The following is a 19,398-nucleotide window of genomic DNA, read 5'->3' on the forward strand; positions in this document are numbered from 1 at the left end:
CTGGCTCTCTGGAGTGAGCGCCTCAGGCCACGCTAGACAGGAGAACTGTTTGCCACCCATCGTGAAATTAACTCCAACTCTGAAGAGGTGCCAGCCTAGGGAAGGGATGTGTCCCGGCGCTGTTTGCAGTGCTGCAACGTGGCACATGTCCGCCACGTATAACAGCACACGCAGACACATGCGTTTTGGCCGAGGGGCAGCCCGCGGCTCCTTTTAGCACATGAATAGTCATTCCCACACTAAGGTTGCTAAGAAGATTGAGCTCAGCCGTGGTTCCGATCAGAAAAGCAATCTCTTAATCCTGCACCCAGGCCTTGTCTACACTAGGCCGCTGCGGTGATCAATCCATCGGCTGTCGATTTATCGTGTCTAGACTAGACACGATCAGTCGATCCCTGAGTATTCTCCCGTCTTGCGGTACTCCACCAAGACGAGACGAGTAGCTGGCATTGACAGGAGTGCAGCCCCCGCCAAGCTTACTGCACGTAAGACGCCGCGCTAAGTATGTCAGATTCAGCTACACTATTTGCGTAGCTGAAGCAGATCACCGGTGCCGGTGTGTGTAGACAAGGCTCCAGGCGGCTGTTTGCTCTAATTCAGCCTGGAACTAAGGTGCAAGTTGTAAACAGCGACAGTCATCCACCCCTGCAACGACTGACAGAGGGGCATGGGGGAGTCCCCAGCTCTGACCACTTTAAAAGCAAATTGGATGTTTTTCTAAGAGAGTCTCTGAGGCTTATAAGGGGCTCTGTGGCCTATCAGAGGCCAGGCTCGCTGGTCAGGCCTGGGAATCTATGAATCTCAGGATCCAAATTCATTTTTGCCACCTGGACGCTCTCTTTGGGCAGGGCAATGGGAGTCCAGTTTGGCTCTCGCACCATGCAGAGAATGTCGGTCAGGTTCCAAGGGCAGACACCTTGGGTACCGCTCAGCGATGCACGCCCCTCGAAACAGGCTGGGGATGAGGGACGAGAGAGCAGCAGACAGCAGCCTGGCCTGAGTCACATCTCAGGCTGAGTGTGCAGAGCTGGCCAATCGGGAGCGCCACCGGCTCCAACCTTAGTCATCACTTGTGTAAACGAAGCAATTTGGATATGGAGTCATTCCAATTCTAAAGTGGAGTCACTCTGGTTCTAATGTGGAGTCATCATTCCATTTCTAATGTGGAGTCATTCCAGTTCTAATGTAGAGTCACTCTGGTTCTAATGTGGAGTCATCATTCCATTTCTAATGTGGAGTCATTCCGGTGCTAATGTGGAGTCACTCCGGTTCTAATGTGAAGTCATTCTGGTGCTAATGTGAAGTCACTCCGGTTCTAATGTGGAGTCACTCTGGTTCTAATGTGGAGTCATTCCGGTGCTAATGTGCAGTCACTCCGGTTCTAATGTGGAGTCATTCCGGTGCTAATGTGGAGTCATCATTCCATTTCTAATGAGGAGTCATTCTGGTGCTAATGTGGAGTCATCATTCCATTTCTAATGAGGAATCATTCCGGTGCTAATGTGGAGTCATCATTCCATTTCTAATGAGGAGTCATTCCGGTGCTAATGTGAAGTCACTCAGATTCTAATGTGGAGTCATCATTCCATTTCTAATGTGGAGTCATTCCGGTTCTAATGTGGAGTCATTCCGGTGCTAATGTGGAGTCACCATTCCATTTCTAATGAGGAGTCATTCCGGTGCTAATGTGAAGTCACTCCGATTCTAATGTGGAGTCATCATTCCATTTCTAATGTGGAGTCATTCCGGTTCTAATGTGGAGTCACCATTCCATTTCTAATGTGGAGTCATTCCGGTGCTAATGTGGAGTCATCATTCCATTTCTAATGAGGAGTCATTCCGGTGCTAATGTGAAGTCACTCCGATTCTAATGTGGAGTCACCATTCCATTTCTAATGTGGAGTCATTCTGGTGCTAATGTGGAGTCACCATTCCATTTCTAATGTGGAGTCATTCCGGTGCTAATGTGGAGTCATCATTCCATTTCTAATATGGAGTCACTCCGGTTCTCCTGCTTTAGCGTCGTCCTGTTCCTGCTGCCCTATGGCTGGGGACCTTTTCTTGTTGCTATACAAATTATAATGTTAGCCTGTGGGGGTCTTTGAATTCCAGCCACGTGGCCCCCAGACACAGCGCAGTTACCAGACTCACCCCTTTCTGCCCATGGAGGACACTAGGTAGCAGGAGGGTGACAGGGTAGACTCAGAGCGAAACCTTGGGCACTGGAGAGGGGGACCCAGCTAAGTGCTGATGGCCACCCGGCTACGCAGCAAGCTGGCCCAAGGGGAGGGAACAGTGGGGCTGGAGGTGCAGGCTTGTGCGGTGGAGACTGACCTTGCCAGACAGGGGAGCAGCCAGCAGCTAACAGTCATGGGTTGCCAGGATGTTTCCAAGCAGGGCCCACAGGTTGGCTGAGTTCCACAGGTTGACTGGGCGCTGCGTGAAGAAAAACTTCCTTTTGTTTGTTTTCAACTTGCTGCCTATTCATTTCATTTAGTGACCCCTAGTAAATCACTTTTCCTTATTCACTTTCTCCACACTGGTCATGATTGTATAGACCTGTATTATAAGCCCGTCAATCTCCTCGTTTCCTCTTCCAGCCCGTCCAGGTTGCTCATGCAGTACTTCTCTCATGTGCCTGGAGGCTGCTGCCTGAGAATCCCTCTCTTCACCCAGGGAACGTTTAATAAGATGGCCTGCTCCCAGCTCCATGTTGGTCCATTCCTGCGCCCTGCTGGGTTACTGCCCAGGGGCACTGTCATGACCATGAGGGATAGGCAGCAGCCTGGGGACTTAGGGGTTAACTGTACCTAGCCAGGTAGCAGTCGGCCAATAGCAATGCAGGTAGGAATTTCAAACTGGGACAAAGGAATTTTTGGTTTTTCCCTCCTTTGTCCCTGGGCAGTTGATTCTCCAGATACTGAGGGGGACAGACAACATGTCTCTTGACAAGAAAAGACTCTTCACCATCTATAAGTAGGGTACAGTCTAGGTTTTATTGTTTTATGGTTTGCAAATGGGAATCTGATGTCTGTGCATTTCAAAATGGGTTTTCCTCTCCTTTGTAGCTAAGTTTTTGGCCTCTGGGAGTCCCCCATGAATATAATAATTGGTGACTTTTCCGTTTAGTCATTATGCTTGCAACAGGAGTATTGTGGTGATAATAAAAGTTCTTTCTTTTTTATTAACCTGATATTGGTTAATTTTTGTGTCCTGGTTTTACTTTAGAGCTGAGATTTCTCAAGCGATCTCTCCCCTGGTTTTCTTATCATTACTTGGCTGATGGCAGAGGATTTTTATCCTCAAAATCTAGATTTTTAGGATTTGGGGGGAAGTTTTCTCCCAAAGCCTGGAGAGAGAAGGTTTTGGGGTACTTTTGCGGGCCCCCACTTCTGCATTCATCGCGCCAGAGTGGGGAATCAGCCATGACAGGTACAAAGCAGGCAGGCAAGCAGGCAGAATTTCCATGAACGGACTCCTGTGTATGCCAGGGAGTCCACATGCCATGTGGGAGGTCTGTGGGTGGGGTGAAGATGGGGCCGAGAACAGAGGCGCTGGGGGCGGGCTGGTGTACGCCTCGGCATATGGTTTAATTGCTTCTTATGGCTCTGGCAGAGCTCTGTCCTTCTCCCCCAAGACTCATTTTCATTAGATGCTTTACTATGGCCGCTGCTGCCGTTAGCAGTCAGGTCGTGTATAACGGCCTTGCCCGTGGAGAGCTGAGTGCGGGAGGGCAGCTGGCGCAGATACACAAAGCTCTGTGTGGAGGGGGGTTGTGGGTTGGGACGGTGGTGGAGACACAAAGCTCTGTGTGGAGGGGGGTTGTGGGTTGGGACGGAGGTGAATACACAAAGCTCTGTGTGTGGGGGGTTGTGAGTTGGGACCTTGGTGGATACACAAAGCTCTGTGTGGGGTTGTGGGTTGGGATTGTGGTGGATACACAAAGCTCTGTGTGGGGGTTGTGGGTTGGGAATGTGGTGGTTTCACAAAGCTGTGTGTGTGGGGGGCGTTGTGGGTTGGGATTGTGGTGGATACACAAAGCTCTGTGTGGGGGTTGTGGGTTGGGAATGTGGTGGATACACAAAGCTCTGTGTGGGGGGGGGGGTTGTGAGCTGGGACCTTGGTGGTTACGCAAAGCTCTGCGTGGGGGTTGTGGGTTGGGATTGTGGTGGCCTCACAAAGCTGTGTGTGTGGGGAGGAGAGCCCAGGACCGGATTGGCGCGTTGTGTTGCAGCTCTGAGCTTAAGGGACTCGACAGAGCCGGGGAGGGAATCCGGCACGGCCTTGCAGCGCTCCCGCCGCCTGCCTTCAAAGAGCCGACTGAATTAATCGCGGCAAATAATTCACCTGATGAATAGTGGCATTTCCATTCCGCTTCTTCACCCACCCCGTTTCCCATTCTCCAGCTGGCTTGACAGACAGCCTAATCACCAGCCGGGCCCTTCGCCGGCAACTACCAGCTGTCAGTCACGGCGCACACGATTCCCAAACACACTCGGGCATGACTCGCCCTGCCCTGCTGATGGCTGTCACGCCACTCACAACCAGGCCGGGGAGGAGGGGGTTACATATAAACAAGCAATCCAGAAGAGTGCACGAGGGACGCCGCTGAGCAAAAAAAGCCTGGGATGCAGAGGTTTGGCATCGGCCGCTTGATTCTTAAAACGGGAACGCCAAGCCTCCCAGTACGGGGGAAAGAGACGTTTTCATCTGCGCCTCCACTTCCCGAGGCAATGGAGAATCAGCCCCAGATTGCAGAGTTGAGTCACATTGGGGTGTTACACCGGGGATGGATTGTCACTTGGGGATTGGATTTTTACTGAGCATATAACCCCCCTCCTCTTGGCATGCAGCCTTTAGTCTTATGGTCCCTCTGTGAAGTACACAGTGTGCTTAGCCCCACTGGGGCAAACAGAGAGGCTAAGGGTACGTCTAGACTACATGCCTCTGTCGCCAGAGGCATGTAGATTAGGCTACCAGACATAGGAAAATGAAGGGGTGATTTAAATAATCGCCGCTTCATTTAAATTTACATGGCTGCCGCGCTGAGCCGACAAACAGCTGATCAGCTGTTTGTCGGCTCAGCGCGATAGTCTGGACGTGCGGGTGGCGACATCAAAGGTATTTGTTGACCACCCAGGTAAACCTCATCCCAGGAGGCATACCCGGGTGGTCGACAAATACCTTTGATGTCGACACCCGCGCGTCCAGACTATCGCACTGAGCCGACAAACGGCTGTTTCAGCTGATCAGCTGTTTGTCGGCTCAGCGCGGCAGCCATGTAAATTTAAATGAAGTGGCGATTATTTAAATCACCCCTTCATTTTCCTATGTCTGGTAGCCTAATCTACATGTATCTGGCGACAGAGGCATGTAGTCTAGACGTACCCTCAGTGACATGCCCAATGCCACACAAGGGCTGTGTCTAGACTGGCATGATTTTGCAGAAATATTGTTCCGCAAAAGAGCGTCTAGATTGGCAGGGATGCTTGCGCAAAAGCATCCGTGGCCAGTATAGACGCAATTTTGCGCAAGAAAGCTCCTGCGGCCATTTTCGCCATCGGGGCTTTCTTATGCAAAAAATTCCTTCCCTATCTACACTGGCCCTCTTCTGCAAGAACACTTGCGCAAAAGGGCTTTTTCCCGTGCGGGAGCGTGAAAGTATTTGCGCAAGAAGCACTGATTTTGTACATTACCAAGTCAGTGCTCTTGCGCAACTTCAAGCGGACAGTGTAGAGAGCAGGCAAGTTTTTGCACAAAAGCGCAAAATCTTGCCAGTCTAGACACACCCAAGAAGTCTGTGGCGGAAAAGGGGTGTGGCATCAAAGTTTCCAGGTCTGACAGTGACTACTGGGCCACCCTTCTGCTCCTAACATAGCTTCAAATGCCAGCAATCCTATTTAATAGACTGTAGGGTCCTGGTAAACTGCCAAGCCCCCTTTTTTCTTGATGTCCAGCATGAAGGGACTGGCACACAGCCTCACAATCATAGTCATCTAGACCCAAGGAGCTGTAGACGTCACTGGGGTGGACTGGCGGGTTAGTTCCATCCTGCTAGGAGCCAAAAGGAAAGAGGTCTCGCTTGAAATGTCCCCTGAAGTCTTGCAATGGTCTCGCTTGAAATGTCCCCTGAAGTCTTCTGACTTTTGAGGGAGTGAAACCAAGTTTTGCCTCTCAAACCATTTTTTTTCATGAAAATGTCAGCGAGGTTTTTATTTTTAAGCTTCATGTGTTAGACTCCCTAACCTCTCCTTCCCCCTGCTTTCCACTGAAAAAATGGGGGAGGGGAAAGAGAAAACAGGTTTAAAACTCCCCCAAGAAACAGCTCCCCAACATTTCTTGGTTTAAAAAAAAAAATCAATTGGGAACAAAATGACATATTTTTGCATGGTCAAAAACTTAGAAAACACCCAAGGACCCAAAACTTTGACATCAAACTTTTCTTTGTGATCAAAAGATCTTTTTCAACCAAAACAATCTTCACATCACATAGCCCACCACCAAATTGCCTAATTGGGATTACAGTCGGCCACCCTCGGTAGAGAAGACAGAGGTTGAATGACTTGGAGACTCACATGCTTTTATCTGGGCTATCCCAGTCCTTGTCGCTACAAAAGGCTTTCAGTCCAAAGCACTTCACGGACAACTTTCTTTTTTTTTTTTTTTACAAAAAAGAAACAAGAAATAAAAAGTCCGGTAACATCAAGGCAAGGGCCGCGTCCCTGATAACACAGCGGGCGGCGGCAGGAGATACGTTTTATCTCCGGTTTGGAATCCATCTTGGCAGAGCGCATTTGAATGCAGTGACATTTACACTTCAAATGCCTCTTACATCTCGGCGGGCAAGTTTTATGTAGAACATATGTATGGAAATGAGACACTGGCCTCGTGTTACAATGTGAGCGAGGGGAATGGTTCAAAGGTAGAATGGGACTCGCAAGAGACTCCAGCCCTCGGTTTTGTGTGCTCGTCCTGACGTAAAGCAAAGAATCGAACGCGCGTTTGGCACAAGCTGGTTACCGGACAGTGGTATCGCCTTTGCAGCTATACAGCCGCTTCTTGCTCCCAATCACCTCCTGTCCATGGCCCGTCCCAAACCATGAGCCCACATTCTGCGCCTGTTAGTCTCCCCCTTACCTCCACGGACTTCACAGATAAGGTGAGGCTGCAGGTTTGGGCCTTTACAACACAATAACGCCTCTCGCCTCTCCCCCACCTCCCGCCCTGCCCCTCAAGGAAGGGGATTTAGATGTCACTCACGTGTTGCCACTGGTCAAGGATGAGGGGGCGATACCTCAAGAAGAATTTGAGCGGGAAGGACTCGGGGTCAGGCCAAGAGGAAGGATTCTGCCACCTCACTTCGAGCCTCCGGGGATTGTTGGCGACTGGCTTGGCCACCACGTTCTCCGGAGGGTCCGGCTTTACTGGAAAAACACAGAAAGGTCTTTTTATGCCGTTTCTTAGCCCGTTTTCATGCTGTTTCACAAGACAGGGTTGCCTTAGCTCTACTCCCGGTACAAACAAGCTGCAGGGAACTTCCTCCCATGGCACATTTTTATCACTCACCCAATAACAGCTCGTTGGGCAATATGGCCACGTAGCGTCTAGGTTCTGCCGAATACGCCGTGGATCGGTTGTGCTATGTTTTTATGAAGCACGGAGTAAAAATGTGGAATAAGAGAGGCAGCAAGAGCGAGGCGGGTCAGACAGACAGATGGACAGAGACTGTACTCGAGAGTCAGGTAGTTTGAGCTGACTGGCAATGAGTTATAGACACTGAAAGGGCACGTTTTTAAGCCATCTGCGCTCCAACCTTACCCCAAATCATCACGTTCCAGGGAGGCCATGACGGCCCCACATCCCTATGAAATCGATAAGTCAAAACAGGTGCTGCATACGCAACTGAGCTGATGTCTGTGGGCGCTTGACCTGAGTCAGAATTGAGGCAAGGCCTCAGAATTTGGTTCGCTGAATGGCGACGGAGGCGTAAAAAAAATGGAGCACACCAGGATTCAACCCACGTTGGTTACTGACTCTTCATACTCACCCAGGGCATTTGTCACATGTTTTACCTTCTCCTCAACCCTCAGCCGGTTTCCCTTTGGCTCTAGTTTTGGGGTACTGGAATATTTACTCACCTACTTTACAGGCGTTTGGAGTGCGGATTAATTCACTGAGGTTTGTGAAGTGCTTTGAAGCTGACGATCTATTTGGGTATCAGTAGCAAACCGTCGTCATACCTGCAGACTAGGGCATTTTCTCCGTGGGGACATTGAATTAGCTTTAGCAAGTCCCTGAAAGGCCAAGGTCAGTGCGAGAGCGTCCACGTGCCACCCTACATCATGTTCAGAAGGAATCCGTGGTAATTAACAGCGTGTTAATTATTGAACAGGTGAGACGCCCAGAAGTGGCGGGTGCCGGAGCCGAGCTGCGTGTGTTATCTTTGCATCCATGCTAATACTCTCCCGGGGAGTTGGTGAGACGGAGGCAGCCAGATTGCAAAGCAAACCTTGCCTGAGCAGCTGCGTACTCTGGTCTGCCTACCAGCCCGGGCCCTTCCAAACCAAGCAGGTGAGCGAACCCCCCGATGCTGCTCTGAATTCAGGGGTGGCGATGCCGGAATAATTCATGGCACCACACGATCGGTTTGCCTCACGGCAGCCTCGCAAACAAGCCCCAGCCATCCACAGCCGTGTGGAGATGGGGCCGGGTGCGAGGCAATTCGACAATGCTCCTTCACCAGGAGAGTGCAATTCTGTCATCTCAAAGTGTGTCGGACCTGGCCCAACGCCCACCAACGTCAATTCAAAGATGGCCGCCGACTCCACTGGGCTTTGCCTCAGTCTTAGGGGCCAGCCCAGGCAGGAGGTATCATCACACCCATTTTAAAAACCACCCCCTGGCCTGTGGTACAGAAGAGTTTAGGCCAATAAGGGCCGTCTGGCCTTCACTGTCTACGGATGACTTGACTTCTGCCACCGAGTACACCCTTTGACAATCATCTCCACGGCAACCGCATGGCCAGCTCGCGAGCCGTGGCTGGGAGTCACACTGTGGGTCTCAGCAGCGGAGGGATAGCCGGATGTCGGGGACCCCGTTCCCGGACAACAGCGCCCGGCCACAAACACAGGCCGGGAGAGGGGCAGAGGAGAGAGGCTGGATGGGGAAGACTGTTCCCCACTAGGCTGTTCTTTCCAAGCGGTTCCTTTGTTGCCCCTGTGGGAGGACGCAGCTCACGACGGGGAACACGCTAGGAATGGAACAGCGCACGGCCGAGAGAAAGGCCATGGGGGTTTCCTTTGCGGCACGGCACCCTTCTTCTCTGAGCAACGCAGGTCCAAAGCTCAGCGGGGCCTCCTCAGCCGCTCTCTCCGCCCCAGACCCTCTCTCTGCGGCCTGGTCTCTCTGTGGGCGTCTGAAGAATGGCCAGAGCCATACAGCGATGCCCTCTGAGCCCCATGGTCGCAGCTGAGTGCTGAGGTGACGGGTTTCCTCCAACCCCAGGCTGCATTGGGGTTCAGGCTGAGGAGCGGCTCTTGCTTTCTGATCCGTCTATGCTGCACTCGTGACCCTGCTAGCTGACCGGCGGCAGGGCGCGCCGGAGGCCTGGATGTGTAGCGTGAGGGAGGACGGGCAGTTCTTGGCAATGCAGCACGGTGCCGGAGGGGTAGCAGCTCCTCGGGAGTCCCCCAGGCTTTTGAATAAAACTCAAGCTGAGCTGCCGCTGGAGGAGTCTGCCATAACAGCCCTGGCTGCTGCGGGACAGGTCCCCAACCGGCAGGCTGGCTCTCTCTGTCGGAGCTTGGGCGGGCGTTGTCGGTTTGTAGCGACAGTGCCATGGCTTCCTTTTCATGGATGCCTCCACCGGTTGTGCCTCCGCTTCCTACCAAGGGCGATTCCTGCGGACAATGGTGCCACCACACACAAGAGAGTGCCCAAAGAACTCCTGGGGCTAGTAAGGCCGTGAGCTTTATCTGACGGTGTTACAGGAGAGGCCGCGCTGTTACACGCACTCACACACACTGTTTTTCCGAGCGTGCGAGGGCTGCGCGGTGTTCGAAGAAACCTGGCTTGTTGTCAGTGGGGGGAGGCCTTTGCTTTTGGGCGGGAGCTGTAGCCAGCAGCAAGGGCGTTTGGTCTCTGCACTCTAACAAGAGTCAGGTCTTGAGACTCGCTCGAGGGCACTGGGCTGAGATTCCCGGACGGGGGGCATGTGTCACCACCTCGGTTACCAGACTGGTGAACGGAGTGCAAATAAAACAAATGACACTCAGAAATGAGCTCACATCAAACCATCCTGCAAGGCCTCGAAATCTGCTACTGCTCGGCGGAGGGAGAGGAACAGCGTAAGCTACCCGGACAGTTCTAGCGCCAGTTCTGTATCGTTTGCGGAGCGCCGGCGATGTGCTTGGGGCTGCACCGGCCACTGGAGGCAGCCCTGGCTCCGAGGCGCCGTGACACAGTCGCACCGGCAGGGAACCCGAGGAAGAACGAACTCGGCCAGGTTGCGCTTTGAGTGGCGAGTTCGCCTCCAGCGGGCCCAGCAGGAGGAGCGAGTGCGAAGGAGCCTTTGGAGTGCAGCTTAGTCGGGGGAGTGTCTCCTGCCGCCTACAAACCTAGCCCATAACCGCCCTCTCCCATCACTGCACCCCTCTTGTCTGCTGCTGGCTGCCTCTTCGTCTCCCAGCCTTCCGGGTCCCACATCGCTCAGGCCTGGCCCATGTCCCAGGCCTCGCCTCCCCGGGGCGGGCTCCGTCAGCAGGGCCAGCTTTGATACTCACGCCGGTCCTTCCCCTGCCAACCTCCCCATCCCTCTCTCGTGCTGGCCTTGCGGGCCCTGCCTACACCCGCCACCTCCCTCGCCTCGCCGGAAGCCTCCCTCTGCCGAGCAGCGACGGGTGGGGGGAGAGGGAGGAAAAGATGAGGTAACGAGGCAGATGTGAACACGTCTGGAAGAACGATTCCGGCGCGCCCCTTATCTCTCTGTGCAGCTCCCCACTTGCTGCGGCGCGTCAGGCTCAGGGTGGGGATACACGGAGCTTGACTTGTCTGGCCGACAGCTGGAGGCAGCGAACGACGGGCCTGAGGCTGCCGGGTGCCGAGCAGCCTCACCTCCCCAGGACTTTCCTTATAAGGTTTCGGCCCCTAGGTGGGGGGCTGTAGCCAGGTGACGTGTGCAAAAGGATGGGGGATCACTTTCGAGGCACAATCACCCCATTTGGTAGCAGTCCAGCTGCGGGGGGGTGGGGGGAATTATGATCAGGCCTGATTTTCCTCTGGTGGCTTTGTCTTTTATCAACAAGCAGCAACGGGAGGATTTGTCGGGTCTGTGCAGCCCTGAGCTACTCCAGATGGCTGGTAATTCCTTCCCTTGCTTTGAATCCTGGGGCTTGGGGTGGCCATCGGCTGCCATTAAAAGGGCCGTTGAGTCCAAACACATACGGAAAAGAATAAATCCAGCGCTGGCTCTGTGGGCTTTGCGGATTTGATTTGCAAAGCAGAAAATCTGTTTAGCTGAACGAACGCAGATGATTCCAAAAATCCAGCTTTCCCGTCAGATCTGCGAGGCGCCGGGGGGATGGAAGGCGCTGGGTTGGGTGCATGCGAGATACGGCAGGAGGGGAAGCTTTCAAACCCTGCACCCTAAATCCATTCACTTTGCAGGTGTTTCTCCTTTGCTAGGGACCCAACCGCTTAGGACCAAACTCCATCGCAGTATCCTGCACGGGGCCAGATCTTGCTGTCGTTTGCGAATCCAGAGTCATGTCATCAAACAGAGCGGGAAGGATTTGGGGACTGGGGTGACGATTGGGTCACACATTCTTCAGATGGTCTGACAGCTGGATGTGTGACCCCTTGGGTTCCCGCCAGCATAAATGAGGGCAGAATATGGCCCCATGACTTCAGTGAAGCGGCCCACGGGACGGGTTTGGCTCTTCATGGATGGAAAGAGCGTCGCAGTGTAAGAACAATACTGGAATAATATCAGCGGGTGGAACAAATCCATTCATTTTGTCAGAGAGTTGGTTACGAGCCATATGCATGCGGAGCAGCCTTTTGAACTCCTCTTTTTCCCTCTGCAAAATGGAGGCGGGCGGCAGGGTAGTCAAAATGGAGGCGGGCAGGAGAGTAGTCAAAATGGCTGGGCCAGGCCCATCCGGCGGCGAGCAGCAGCACCCTCAGTCCTTGAGCAGAGGTGTGTGCAAACGCAGGGCCGGCCCACAACATTTTGGCCCCTGAGGCGGGGAGCTCAAATGACGCCCCCATGCCCCCTCGCTTGGGCCAAAACTTTGAAAGGTCTCAATTCTGCTGCCTTCTTGGTCTACTCTCACGGGACTGCTCTGCTCCCTACCCCGAGAAAGGAGAACTAACAGCAGCAGACACAATTTTCTACACTCTGGGTCCTAGTGGCGCCCCCCCGCAGTCTGACACCTGAGGCGGCCACCTCAGTTCGCCTCCTGGTAAGGCTGGCCCTGTGCAAACACTCTGTCTAGGAACCAGCGCTCCCCTGCCCTGTGGCCCTGGTTTGGTTTTCCCTGCACCCGAGGGGAGGGGAGAGGGATTTTTGGCTCACATCAAAATGGAGTCCCGCTCTCAGGGTTTGTGTGGAACACAGCGGTGGCATCCCCCGTCCGCAAAATAGCGGGAACTCTTGGGCTGTTTCAGGTGCTCTTGTCCGAGATTTTCAGGTCAGAAAAGGACCTCTCCAATTATCTCGTCCGACCTCCCGTACCGCAAAGGTCACAGAACCTGGCCCAGAGGTTTCTGCAGCTCGTGGTAGGACGGCCACACACCCGCCCCTCAGATTCTCAGCTCACTGTCTCTTCCCAGCGTCCGTGTGTCACTTCGCTAACACAAGTTCCTACATTCATTCTTGGTACATCTGCCCTAGGGGACAAGGTCGAATTCAGCGACGCAATTTCAGCGACGTTAATTGCGCAGCTGAAGTCGAAGGACCTTGACTCGACACTTGGCGCTGTCCACACTGCAGGAAGTCGAAAGGCGCAGACTCTGCCTTCCACTTCTCTTACTCCTCTGGCATCGACCAGAAGGCCCCGCTCACTTTGAAGTAGCGTGTCTTCACTAGACTCGCAGTTCGAGCCCTGGAAGATCGACAGTGGCCGCTTCGATCTTCTCTGTAGTGTAGACGTACCCTCTGATTGTGCACCTAGGAGATAGCTAGTTTCACAGAACATTTGACTCCGAGTCTCGTGAGAGACCGCTCAGTGAGAAGAAATTATTCAGCTAGTGGCATTTTACCTCTGATTTCAGTGGGACCTGGTTTAGGCCAGTGCCTGGTGCTACAAACTTGTATGGGGCATCTTAGGGTGTGTCTAAACTACATGGCTCCATCGATGAAGCCATGTACATTAGGCTGATCGGCAAAGGGAAATGAAGCCGCGATTTAAATAATCACAGCTTCATTTAAATTTAAATGGCTGCTGCGCTGAGCCGACAAACAGCTGATCAGCTGTTTGTTGGCTCAGCGCGCTAGTCTGGATGCTCCCGCGCCGACATGAAAGCCCTTTATCGACCTCCCCGTTATGCCTCGTAGGATGAGGTTTACCGGGAAGGTTGATAAAGGGCTTTCATGTCGGCAGGGGAGCATCCAGACTAGCGCGCTGAGCCAACAAACAGCTGATCAGCTGTTTGTCGGCTCAGCGCAGCAGCCATTTAAATTTAAATGAAGCCGCGATTATTTAAATCACGGCTTCATTTCCCTTTGCCAAACAAACAAAGCTACATGGCTCCGTCGACGGAGCCATGTAGTTTAGACCTACCCCTAGAGTGGAAGCTTTTCGGCCCAGGGAATACGGCTTAAATTACTATGTACATTTGGAGCTGTGCATAAATCGGTGTGTCTGTTATAACAGCTGCTTTGCCTGACAGACTGTTCGAGGAGAATTCCTTCATCTCCAGGCAGGTAATAACTTCCCAGAGAGATTCCAATGGGCCAGGCAGCCAGTCCTGAAAACCTTGTGTCCATCTGCACCACCACAGAGGGGAACATAGTCACTAGCACGGAGGAATCTATAAAACTTTGGAGCAGCCTGGAAGACAGATGGCAAAGGGCAAACGGGGGCAAACTTTGAAAGTCTAACAGATGCCAGCTTCAGATCTAGTGCAAAGGCCTGAGCACAAGTACTTGCTGTCCTGCTTCATACCTTCTCCAGCGTCGCTATTGGGTTAGATCTGCTCTTGGAATTCCCTGGAGGAGATCGGCTCGATTGTGCTCAAATACTAGAGCGGGGAGGGTGGGTGGGGAGGAAGAGGGGGCAGCCAGATAAATAGGCAGGAGTTGAAAAGCACCGTGTTCAGTTCTGGGCAAAAAGATATTGACAAGCTGAAGGGAGTTTAGCAAAGAGCAACAGAAAGGACGAGGAGACCCGCAGGGATTGCTGCCTGAAGGACAAAAGGCGTTCTTTTATACCCATGAAATCAACCAACTGATCTGCTAAGAGGAATCCCTTTCAGCTCACCACCCATTTACAAACGGTTAAAAAAAAAAAGAAAAAAGAAAGCACGGTAGGCAGTGTAGAGAAACAGGGTGAAATGAAGGACTTGCCTACACAAGAAAGCTATACTAAACGGAAAAAGTTACCCCTAGGAGGACATAGTGGGCATGTCTCCACTGGGGAGTTATTTCAAAATAGTAAGGCGAGCGTGCACACTGCCAGCCCGTTATTTCGAAATAGCAACTCCCGCTTGTGGAGAGGAATAGCTTATTTCGAAATAGTTATTGGGTCTAACCAAGTGAGTTCTAAGATCAAGAACACATATTCCTGCGCATCCAGAAATATAATCTATGCTATCATGTGCCGAAAGTGTCCGTCTGCTTTGTACATTGGACAAACGTCTCAGACACTTCGCCAAAGGATCAATGCCCACAAAACAGATATTAGACAGGATCACAAAGAAAACACAGTTTCTTGCCATTTCAACCAGAAAGGACATTGTCTCAATGACTTAATTACCTGCATCCTACTCCAGAAGCCTTTCAAATCTGCACTTGAAAGGGAATCCTCTGAACTGTCATTCATGCTAAGATTCGACACTCTACGTGTCGGACTCAACAAAGACACTAACTACCTTACCCATTACAAAGATAGCTTCCCCAGTTATCACCTCTAATACCATTAGCTCACAGACATTTACCCTTTCCCCACCTCTAATATCATTAGCACACAGACATTTACCTTCCTCCCCCCCCCGCATCCCCCTTCTGTTCTGAAATGTGATTTGTCCTTTTCATATGTGTTCACTTTTTTTTAATTGTATCCTTTGGTATGTATGGTTGTGACTATTTTCTTCCACTATTTGATCTGAGGAAGTGGGTCTGGCCCATGAAAGCTCATCACCTATTAAACCATCTTGTTAGTCTTTGAAGTGCTACATAGTCCTGTATTTTGTTTCAGGAGTTACTATTTCAAAATAACTTATTTGGAATTAATTTCCCAGTGCAGACAGACCTAGCCTCTCAGTCTAATACAAGAGAATGTTGCTTGGGAAGCAGTTTAATATTGAGAACAGCCACTTTTATACAGGTTGGATCCTACCTTGTCCAGCATCCTTGGTACCTGACTGGTCTCAAACAAGGGGATTGGCCAGACAAGGGGAAGTCCTTGTCAACATGGTCCATGCCTGCTGCCCATGGCTAGGGCTCCAGGGCTGTGGCTCCTGAGGACAGAGCTCCGTGGCTACCACCGTCACCCCCAAGCTCCAAGGTTGGAGCGGGAGATTTATGATGCCGCGGGCCCCTTGCTGCTGTCTGGCTGCAGGGGCTGGAACTCCCTGCTGCTCCTCCGTGTCTCCCCCCGCCATGGTGCTCCCGGCTGAGTTGTCCCTGCCCCACTACTCCTGCCCTACAGCCCAACTTCCCTATTCTTGGGCTCTGTGGTCCAGGAACATCCATAGTTGGAGTCCCAGTTAAGAGTGGTACAACCTGTACTGGAATAAGCATGTCCATATGGGAAGTGACACGGGTATTTAATTACACTGGGGGGACAAGTGGGAGTCCCTACCACTTAGCGTACGTCTAGACTGCGAGGATCTATCGGAGAAAGATATGCAAAATTTGCTCTGCATTTTGCGTCTCTTTTTCCGATTCTTTTTGGAGGAGGCTCCTCCAAAATTTGGCCCATCTAGACTGGGCCAAATGTCGGAAATCCCCCTCTTTTGCAAGTCCCCTTCTTCCGTGTGGAACGAGGAATACAGGGGCTTCTGAAAGAGCGTGTTTGCTCTTCTGCAAAACAAAAAAAGCGAAGAGCAAACGCATTCCCTGGACGTGGCGGAGTTTCTTCGGCCAACCCCCCCCCACCCGCAATCCAGCCGTACCCTTAGCTATCTTATAATTAGATCGCACAAGACAATACAACTGACCAGGAGCATCCGTGCTAGCACCCAAACAGGGATTCTGTGATTTTTTTCCAAAGGCGTTGTCACATAAGAACATAAAAGCGGCCGTACTGGGTCAGACCAAAGGTCCATCTAGCCCAGTATCCTGTCTGCCGACAGTGGCCAGCACCAGGTGCCCCAGAGAGGGTGGACCGAAGACAATGATCAGGTGATTTGTCTCCTGCCATCCCTCTCCAGCCTCTGACAAACAGAGGCCAAGGACACCATTTTATCCCCTGGCTAATAGCCTTTTATGGACCTAACCTCCATGAAATTATCTAGCTTCTCTTCAAACTCTGTTATCGTCCTAGACTTCACAGCCTCCTCTGGCAAGGAGTTCCACAGGTTGACAACACGCTGTGTGAAGAAGAACTTTCTTTTACTAGTTTTAATCCTGCTACCCATTAACTTCATTTGGTGTCCTCTAGTTCTTCTGTTATGGGAACTAATAAATAACATTTCTTTATCCGCCCTCTCCTCACCACACCACATGTATTGAAGTCTCCCGAGACTTTCCTGTGATGTCTTTGGTTTCACTCCTGTTTTGAAAAATGTCAGTCCATCCTATTAGAGAGCAGAAACCACCCCCTGCGACTTAGGTAACCCACGTCACACCAGGAATAAGAAACGCCCGGTAGGCTAGACAACAATGGAAGTAGTAAATGAATCCGGTAGCTCCCACACAACGCCCAGGCTGGGAGGCGTGCATGTAACATGGGCAGCGTACACAGTTTCAAATGCTGGCCTAATTCATCTCTAAAAGCGTCACAATCTCTCCATGGATAATTCACTGGCAGAAAAAAGGGGAAAATTAATCAAATAAAGTATCCTCGGCCAAAAGATCTCGTTACCAATTACTATTGGCCCCGCAGTTGTAAAAGCAGGAAACTTCCTTCCCAGGGTTTTCATTTCCGAGCTCGCCAGGGTGTGCGGACGCCCTCGTTTTCAGACCCTCCCCCGCCACCGTCAGACAACTTTGGCCTCAGCTTTTCATAGCTCACCCCAGCCTGTCGCCTTGTCAGAGCTCAGAAACGAACCAGCCGGGCCCCAGCAGTGGTGGAAGGGAGGAACTCTCGGAGTAAAGCCGAGATGCGCAGGAAGTGGGTCTGACGGCTGGGGAGCAGGCACTCAAGGGTCGACCGCTCAGCACCAAGGCACAGGAGGCTGGCCAAGCCGCCGTCTTTTAACCGAGCTGATCGCTTGGGATCGTTACATACCCTGGGGCATTTTTCACAAGGGTATTAAGCTCCAGGCCTTAGCCCAGTGGGTTTCAATCGACGGGGTGCGACCCAGGACGGGGCGGTGGGATGTCGGGCGCTGGGGCTCGTGGCTGCAGGGGGATCAGGTGAGCAGCGGGGGGCCTGTCCTGCACTGCAGACTGTGCTGCACCCCAGAAGCGGTCGGCAGCAGGCCCAGCTCCTAGGTGTGGGGGGCAGAGCACACAGAGCTCCGCCCACTGCCCCGAGCGTTAGTTCTGCACTCCCATTGGCTGGGAACCTGCTGCCGGCTGCGTCTGGGCACAGCTCAGTCTGTGGGGCCAGGAGAGGCAGGAAGCTGCCTTAGCCCCCCTGTTGCACTGCTAGCCAGCCCCAGCCCTGCCCCCCGAAGCCAGAGCCCCCTCCTTCACCCAAAGCTCCCCTCCTCCGCCCCACCCTGGAGCCCGCACTGCAGCCACATTTTGGTGGGTCACGGGGATCCACATTTTCTTCAACTGGGTCCTGAGGAAAAAAAGCTTGAAAACCGGCGGGTTAGCCGACGTCCAGGCTAGCCGGTTTAACCCCGCCTAACTCAGTCGTTTCAACTGAACCGACCTGCCTCGATTGTTACAGCCCCACCTATGTAGCATGGGGGCACCTCACAGACAGGATCCTCACACAGCCCCTCGGAGGGGAGGGAATATCTGTCACTCTCTTGCACAGGTGGCCAGCAGAGCTGCAGGGAGATTAAGCCATTTGCTCATGTAACACAGGGGGCCTGAGGCCGACTCAGGTACCGACCCCTGATTTACTGGACCCAGTCCAGTGCCTTGACTCCAAGGCCGCTTTGCTTCTCTCTGTCCTCCCGTTATAAATTGCTGTCCAGGGTGGCTGCCCTCTGACAGGTGGCTGGCAGGGACGTCTCCCTTGGGTGTAACTTGGGTGTCATTCTGCAGAACTAGCCAATAGCCCATCATAAGACGGGATTTTCACGTCTCTCCTCCACGTCCATCTCTCTCTCTCTCCTCCTCCTCCTGCCTCCCCCTCTCTCGCTCTCTCCTCCTCCTCCTGCCTCCCCCCTCTCTCTCAGCTCTCCTCTGCCTCCTGCCTCCCCCCTCTCTCTCAGCTCTCCTCCTCCTCCTGCCTCCCCCCTCTCTCTCAGCTCTCCTCCGCCTCCTGCCTCTCTCTCTCTCAGCTCTCCTCCGCCTCCTGCCTCCGCCCCTCTCTCTCTCAGCTCTCCTCCACCTCCTGCCTCTCTCTCTCTCAGCTCTCCTCCTCCTCCTGCCTCCCCCCTCTCTCTCAGCTCTCCTCCTCCTCCTGCCTCCCCCCTCTCTCTCAGCTCTCCTCCGCCTCCTGCCTCTCTCTCCGTCTCTCTCTTTCTCTTCTCCTCCCCCTCCTGCCTCTCATCCGGGGGACCACGGAGCCCAAACGGCCACTTGCGCCTCTTGCTCCCGCACGGCGGCGCGGCTGAGCGGCACAGAAGTCAGCCGAGCGCCACAGCAGGAGGCAACAGCGCCTCCCAGAGGCAACATGTAATACTACAGAGTCTCAGACACTGGGCTACTATATATATGATGGGCTGGTTTCCCATCAGGGCCAAGGGATCAGGGAGCACCTGCCCTTTCGAGTGCGTTGGAGCAGGTTCTTGCATCCGAAGGCGCCGAAAACGTCTTCCCCTTCCTGGGGCTGGTGGCCTGCGCGGCGGCGTTGGCCCGGCACTGCGCCTGCCTGGAATTGCCTTTGGGCAGAACAATTAGCACTCGCGGGATGTGGCATTTTTAATGCCGCGTGTTTTCTCCTGAGAACT

General features: G+C 52.9%; 1 protein-coding gene across 4 annotated transcripts in view; it reads right to left on the bottom strand.

The window, feature by feature from the left end:
• The window catches only part of CNTFR (ciliary neurotrophic factor receptor), a 400,203-nt gene that overhangs the window by 22,513 nt on the left and 358,292 nt on the right, over positions 1-19,398 (bottom strand). For all 4 annotated transcript variants that reach the window (XM_089779475.1, XM_075932804.2, XM_075932806.2 and 1 more), the window contains one exon: positions 7,261-7,424. In XM_089779475.1, the coding sequence (XP_089635601.1) occupies positions 7,261-7,424 (164 nt within the window). The remainder of the gene's footprint in view (positions 1-7,260; positions 7,425-19,398) is intronic.

The sequence above is a fragment of the Pelodiscus sinensis genome, chromosome 6 (genome assembly GCF_052426305.1).
Source record: "Pelodiscus sinensis isolate ZL-2025 chromosome 6, ASM5242630v1, whole genome shotgun sequence".
Lineage (NCBI taxonomy): Eukaryota > Metazoa > Chordata > Testudines > Trionychidae > Pelodiscus > Pelodiscus sinensis.